A 7,320-nucleotide genomic window follows, 5' to 3' on the forward strand; every position below is an offset into this window, starting at 1 on the left:
TGACACGAGTTATGTGATTAAAATAGGAACAAGCAGAAAGTAGTTGTATGGACTAACATAAAGAAACAAGAAGATGGGTACATCTGCTGTTACGAAGCCTTGAATAAAAAAGATTAAAAAAACAATATAAAAAGAAACAAAAAGATGTTAAACTCAACTAATCTAATATAGGTATTTTATTAACCGAAAAGTTTTTGTTGAAGACTTGATATCATGAGGGAGAACATCGGTGACTGCTCCTCAGCACCGAACAGATTTACACCAAACTCGACTGTTTGTTCACCATCGCCTTGGGGTTGCTTGCAAGTGGAACGATGTTGCTAGGGATCGAGGAAATCCAACAGGCATTTCTGGAAGGAAGGAAACAAACTGAACGTTGGTGTTTTTTTAGAAAAGAGTTAAAAGAAAAGGGTAATTGGGTAATTTTATAAGAAAAGTTGGTTTCAAATTAGGTTCGTGTGATTCGGTTTGTTGACTGTTTTTTTTTCCGGTTTGATTTGGGTTTAAACCAGTTTTGAGCAATTTTGACTCTTTTTTACGGTTTCGGTTTGGTTTGGTTTAAAATCGGTTTCAAAGAGAGAAACCCAAACGGGTCCCAAACCTACGGTTTCAATCGGTTAGGACTGGTTTGTGTGTCTACCCGTTCAGTTTCAGCTTGGGCCATCATTATTTGTGCACCTCTGTATGTAATGACAGTTCTACACTTCTAACAATAACTGATAAACTTCTTTATGTGTTTTTGTTTTCGTGCAGACTTTCTCTAAAGTTGTGAGAAGTTGGGCTTCTAAAAAGTTCATGACAGGGTGGTATGTGGTTTTTCTATTCTAAAGTTTAGTTATATGTTCTATTTTAAAACCAAAATTTATGATGGTTTTAAGTTGGGTTCTTCTTTCTCTCTCTCACTACACTAAATTAATAGTGATTGGTGTTTAAGGATTATTAATTGATGATAATTGATGGTGATTACCTATGATTATATAAAATGTTTATTCAAAATAAGGAGAAAAAAACATAAACTTGCCACCCACCCTCCTTAACCCGTTGGAAATTCTTGAAATGTTGACTTTTCATATACTACTTTTCTAATCTTGGTTGGCTGGCCATCAATTGGCATATTTCTCTGGTCCCTATCTCTCTCTCAACCCCACCCAAATCACCACACTACCTTTCAGCTTTCAATGTCCCTAATAATCACCAGAATACTTTTCAAACATTCCAATTTTCACAAAACATTGAAGATTATAAAAAAAAAAGTTTCAAATCGCGTGAGGTGAGTAATTTAAAACCTTGCAGTCACCCCTTCATTCATTCATCTTCTCTCATGGTCTCCACATTTTCTTACCCGTGAAGAAGAGGGTAGCTAAACAGCCATCTTCTTCAATCTCCCACATCCTATATAACAATAACAACAAATCTTTCACCAATCAGATCTAAAATTCTCAATCTTTATATCTTAATTGGTACATATATGATTATATCAATCATGGGTTGTCGATATTTGATGTTAATTTACACTAAAAATATTAACTTTTTGTTGTAGGAGTTTCGATTGATTGAATCTTGATCTGTGGAAGATCCGATGGTTTTTTGATTGAATCTGAGGATACCCATTTTGTATTAGTTTGTGGATGGAAGCTACCGGTTTATACTTTGTAAGGTGAGACCTCATGTTTTTGTATAATTTTTTATATAATATATATATAGATAATGTAGTTTATAAAATTTAAAGTTTTATAAAGTTGTTAATACCGTATTTAGAGATTTGTTTTATAAACTTATGCTTATGAGGCCAAATTGAGTGTCACTTTGCATTGTTTCATTGTCTTTCAAATTTTGCATACAAGGTGCTCGATGAAATGTCTGTGTGAAAATCAGCAGCGATGGCCAGATCCAACGCAGGAGATGGAGTCGGAGTGGCAGCAGAAGAGCTGAAAGGACGTTGTTGTTTATTTTCTTTGTAAAGATCAACATCTTGAACCTGCACACTTCATCGAAGTCGCTCTCGCATCATCAGAAGGTCTTTTTTAAGAGGTATACATAATACAAATTATTTTGCGAATGATGCTACAGGAAATAGTTGAGATAATTGATGGTATTAATATTCTTTTTTCGGTAGATTTGAAAGAACCGGTTAAGAAGGTGAAGTGGTTTACAACGTGTTTAAGTGAATGGCAAATTGCCAAGGCTTAAGCAGAACAGCTCTTGAAGATGCATTATTAGTTTCAGAGAAAAACGTGTCTCAATTATCTGAAGAAAAGAGGGAACTAGAAGTTTCAAAGATTCAGGCAGAACAAGAAATGGAAATCTTAAAAGATGAAAGTGGTAGATTGAATATTAAATTGATGGAAACCTTAAAAACCTTGAAATTATTGGAAGATAAAGTTGCAGATTCAGAGAAAACCATCAGTTTACTAACCGAAGAGAAGAGTGAAATAGAGGTGGCCAAGTGTCGCGTGGAAGAGGAATTACATAAAGCAATGGAGGAAGTTACTTCTCAAACAAGCAAGTTTCAGGAAGCATTGGCACTTGCAGAGAACAACATGTTTATGATCATGAGTGAAAAAGAAGAGGCCCAGATGGAGGTAAAGAAAGTTAAAGAGGAAGTTTCTTCTCATGCAAGTAATCTTGATGAAGCTAAAAAGACGATAAAGTCTCTTGAAGATGCAATTTTACAGTTAAATACAAATGTTTCTCGGTTTTCTCAAGAAAACGAGAAGGCAGAAGACAGTAGAACTGTATTAGTGAGTGAGATAAAGAAGCTTAAAGAAGAAGCTGAACAGGAGATTTCAACCCTGAAAACTGAGCTCGATACATGTAGGCAAGAGTTGGCAGCTAAGAATGGTAAAATGGCCCCACAGCTCGAGGGTTTCTTTGGCAATCTTCAAGTGTTCTTGAAAGATCAATCTTTGTTGTTTTTGTTCAAGCAAAGCTTTGAGAGAAAAATCGAAAGTTTGAGAGAAATAGACCATCTTCTAAAAGATATGAAGGATAATATTGATTCAGAACATCTGCAAGATCATCGTGATATTGAGGTAACATAAACAATATTATTTTTTTTTCTCTGTTAGAATGTTAGTTTGTTATAGCTAGAGTAATGGGTTGAGTTGGGTTGGGTTATGTTGCATACCTACCTATCAGGTCAAATGAGATAAGCTAGAAGATTTTTTTTTTGAAAAGGAAATGGGTCAAACAGTTATTTAAAGCGTATTCAAATGCATAAAAACCTCCTATATGCTTTATTAGAAAAGTTATATCATTTTTGTAGTATAATAGTTTCTATAATCATATTTTTTGCAAGACTAATAGATTAATATTTTTTAATGGAGAAAAGGAGTTTAGTATTAAATATTAAATAGTTAGGGAGACAAGCATAAATAATTTACATGTGTTTATAAAAACCAATTCGGATTTGTTATACTGAACATGCCGAATTCAGATTTTCTAATTCAAGTATTCTTATTAGCCAACATCATATCCTCTCAATAACTCTTAAGAATTCGAATTCTTGAATTAGAAAATCCAAAAGGCAATGTAATCTTATTAGCCAAAAGGCAAAGTGGTAACAACTATCCTCGCCATTAATGTGACTCTTCAAATGCTTAAGTAAATTAAATGCAATTAATAGGATTTTTCAATTGCATTGATTATTCTACGGTTTTTACTAAGGAGATGAATGGTCTGGATGTCTATTATATAATGTCCCCCTTCTCTATTGTTGTAGTTACATATTCAACCTTGCTACTCTACTAACATGTCCAGCTCTCTTAATATGAATACATCGGGAAGTGGTGCTGGCTGCCAGATGGCCCTTGTTGACCTTCGTGAAGGGAGTACCGGCCCCATCACGGTTATGGTTTGCCGAAAGTGGGATGTCACAAGTGTCAATGGACGCTACATGAGCACCGATTATGTCGTCAGTGATAAAAAGGCAAGTCTCACCTTTTTAACCCCCTTCTGTTTTCCTTTTACCGGTTTCGTTGTTATTGAAATTATGCTGTTTGGTTTGCACAGGGAGGTGTGATGCATTGTACCGCAAGAAATAACATTGCGCACTACTTCTTTGACAAACTCAAAGAGGGCGGGATATATTTACTCAAGGGTTTTACGATACAGAACACCGATCAATACCGGATTCTAAAAGACAGCCCCTTTGTTATTGGGTTAAATGGTTCCACGATTGTGAAGAAGGTTGACGATGCCAGTGGTTCCTTTACGCGCTACCCGTTCTTACTTACGGCGTTTGAGGACCTCCAACCAACTGAGGGCAAGTTTTTTGTAGGTATGATGAATAATAATATTTCTTAGAAAAAACTTTATAAATTCTTATTACAAGATGTTTTATTTTGATTAAGCAAGTAGATTTAAAGTATGTCAATTTGTCAATTTAAAGTGTGTCAATTTGTCAATATGCAAATGGCGGCCCCATCAAGTCCTTCCATCACTAACACAATACCGACATTCGTAACGCTTAAAAACACTATAAAATTACTATTGCTACCAGATATGATCGGTTGATTACTAATGATGATATAGGAAAACTTATGTATCACTGTGACATCCCACTTTTGGCATAGAAGAATTTATGTAGCGTAAATGTTTATTAATTGATTAACATATATTAATGTTGCTGATACATTAATCATGTAAACTGATTATTGAAGATGACATAGAGGAATTTATGTATTAAAGTAATTGCTATCAAATTAATAACATGTAGTTTTGTGTTGAATCTTACTGTTAGATTACGTGGTGTGGCTGATGAGATGCTGAATATCATTGAGAATATAATTAAATTAGGGTTTTACTATCGTGAACTCGATAACTTCGCCACAAAGTCCCGCAACTTCGCTTAATCCCCCCCTCTTTGTGGTCCCCTTTTTGAATGACCCCTGATTGTTGTGTGGTTTTTAAACATTGTGTTGCAGATGTTGTAGGATATGTTACTCAGGTGGGGCCGCAGTCTGTGAAAGCATCGGGTGCTCGCACGGTCGAGTTCAACCTAACAAATGAACGGTAAGTATCCCATCCCTATTACCCGTTTGGTCTTTTGCTTTTGCTTGGTTAAATCTCACTTTTTTAGCCTTTTTATAAATTTCACAGCAAGCGCGGAGTTAGAGTGACGTTGTGGGGTTAGCTGGGTGATGCTATGCTCAAGAAGAAAGAACAAAACCCCGATGTCTATTCTATAATCTTGACTTCCATGAGCGCAAAGTTTCACTTAGGTACGGTTGCTTTCCTACTGCGTCTACGATTATGCGTGTTACTTCGAAACCCTTTACCTTCTTTGGCGCAATGCAGGCGCTCTTGGTTTGTCTAGCTCATCGTCAACTATGATCATTGATTCGCCCGAGGTACCCGCCCTCCAAACTTTCAAGACATCCATTAGGTACTGGTACAACCTTGGTCACATACACTTTAATTATCTGTTTTTTATGCGTTTGTCGCTCTGGCTGAATATCCAACTATGATTCCCAGCTGTGTTGCCGTTGGAGATACTAGCGATCCAATCACGGAGGATGTGGTCTGTGTTGGTACGCTACAAGAGCTTGTGGACAGGGTCCGTGCCGACAAATCCAAAAAGAAGGTATGTATGCCAACTGGCTGTTGCCATTCGTCTCCACCCTTATACCTACATGTGAGAGTTTGAACATGGTGTGGGTGTGGCCATGCTGTACCTGGGTCGAACCCATCTAATCCGGTCATGTACTGTAACGCCCTGCTTTTTCATACCTTCCATAATTAGAAAGCTCGCTTTGTAATGCTATTTTTGGAAATCTTGTATTATTGTAGGCGTCTTATCATTGTAAAATCCGAGACTTGGATCATAAATAAAATTCGTATTTCTTTAAATTCACCATCTACATATTCATACATGTTCATACGTTCGAATTCATTGTACATCGAATCCTTATTCGTAATTCATACTTATACGATACTTATTCACGATGCATGTCCATGCTTGTCCTTAAATTTTTGATACCTAAAAACCCCTAATAATATGCTTATTTATACAACGGTTAATCATCTAATATGTGACATATACTTGTCACTTACAAACATGTTACATACTTGTACATTACACTTTTTACCTAGTTAAATCATGTTTTATTTCATATTTCACCTTGTTACAAGTTAGGGGAAACATTGTTGCATATTATTACACAACTTAATTAACAAAATTACTCATTATAATGTTTTAAAAAAATAAAAAAATAAAGAAATATGGCAGCCCCAATTCAGCAAAATTCAGCCCCATATAGTTGGGTTTTGTGGGCTAGTTTCAAGGTGTAACCCCTTCTAAACACTTACAAAGCCCAACCCATTGAAACCCTAATCCTTCCCCCTATAAATACCACTTATAACCAGCCTCCCTACCACTTTTGCAACACTAAAAACTCTCAAAAGTTCCTCCAAACCGTAGCTGAAAGCAAGGGTTCGAGCAGATTGACACCCCTTCACGAAAATGAGCATAACTCACTCAATTCTTATCCGATTCACTCGATTCTTTTTCCTACTACTTTGTATTGACCTTATCTACGTTTCCATGGGTTTTTCACAGTAAATAAGTCCATGGAACTCCAGCAAAAAGGCTCCAAAGTCCACTGATTGTTTTTGTTTTCATGAAATCCTTGTTATTTCTTACCAAACTTGAGTCTATCTCATCTCAAACCTATGTCCTAATGCTTACAAAACTTTAGTGGTTGGTTAGGCTTAAAAACAAGGTTGAGACACTTAAAAATCAGAGGATTAAACCTCATAAACTTGGTGTTTTGTTTAGGGTTTTTAACCCACAAGTCATGTCAAACTTTGTCTTTGATACATGAGTGATTATGGAACAACTTGGGTTGTCCAAACATACAATCCTCACATGATTTGATGATTTCTCTTAGTTAGTGTGTATATTTCTTATTCTTTATTGTATGTTCATGACCCTCCTTGGTTGTTTTTTTTACATCAAGTGTAGTGGTGAACACATAGAGGTGCCTAAATGGAAGAGTTGATCTTCCTACCTCCTACATGATTTCTATGACATTTAGAGGTACCAAAATGAAGATTTTAATCTTCTACCTCATGCTTGAACTATTGGACATATATTATATAACCTAAATATATTATTCGAATAATCGAATCTTTGATGATGAACTAGTGTTCATATGTCGGGGTACTAGATTACATCATCCTAGACTATGATAACTTGTCACGTTTCTAATGGAACCTTGTTCCATGAAAACATCTAAACTCCTTCGAGTTTCCTAGTGTCAAGAACAAGCATCATATGTACTAAATGATTATTTTCCATGTTATTCTCATATCTTATTT

The 7,320-nt window shown here is 35.8% G+C and overlaps 1 protein-coding gene across 1 annotated transcript; it reads left to right on the plus strand.

Annotated features, from left to right (window-relative positions):
- The first annotated feature begins 1,273 nt into the window (after nucleotides 1–1,273).
- On the plus strand, nucleotides 1,274–5,809 carry LOC110899407 (cingulin-like). Its single transcript, XM_022146290.2, has 10 exons — nucleotides 1,274–1,460; nucleotides 1,541–1,657; nucleotides 1,845–2,031; nucleotides 2,117–3,032; nucleotides 3,722–3,928; nucleotides 4,012–4,279; nucleotides 4,926–5,013; nucleotides 5,101–5,222; nucleotides 5,299–5,386; nucleotides 5,476–5,809. The coding sequence occupies exons 4-8, from the start codon at nucleotides 2,169–2,171 to the stop codon at nucleotides 5,132–5,134; spliced, it is 1,461 nt and encodes a 486-aa protein (XP_022001982.1). The 5' UTR covers nucleotides 1,274–1,460; nucleotides 1,541–1,657; nucleotides 1,845–2,031; nucleotides 2,117–2,168; the 3' UTR covers nucleotides 5,135–5,222; nucleotides 5,299–5,386; nucleotides 5,476–5,809.
- The last annotated feature ends 1,511 nt before the right edge of the window (nucleotides 5,810–7,320 follow it).

The sequence above is a fragment of the Helianthus annuus genome, chromosome 13 (assembly GCF_002127325.2).
Source record: "Helianthus annuus cultivar XRQ/B chromosome 13, HanXRQr2.0-SUNRISE, whole genome shotgun sequence".
Classification (NCBI taxonomy): domain Eukaryota; kingdom Viridiplantae; phylum Streptophyta; class Magnoliopsida; order Asterales; family Asteraceae; genus Helianthus; species Helianthus annuus.

Coding starts and splice junctions, on each gene's coding strand:
- LOC110899407 (XM_022146290.2), top strand. CDS start 2,169: ATGGCAAATTGCCAAGGCTTAAGCAGAACAGCTCTTGAAGATGCATTA. Junction 3,033..3,721: donor AAGATCATCGTGATATTGAG/GTAACATAAACA, acceptor CTATTGTTGTAG/TTACATATTCAACCTTGCTA. Junction 3,929..4,011: donor ATGTCGTCAGTGATAAAAAG/GCAAGTCTCACC, acceptor TGGTTTGCACAG/GGAGGTGTGATGCATTGTAC.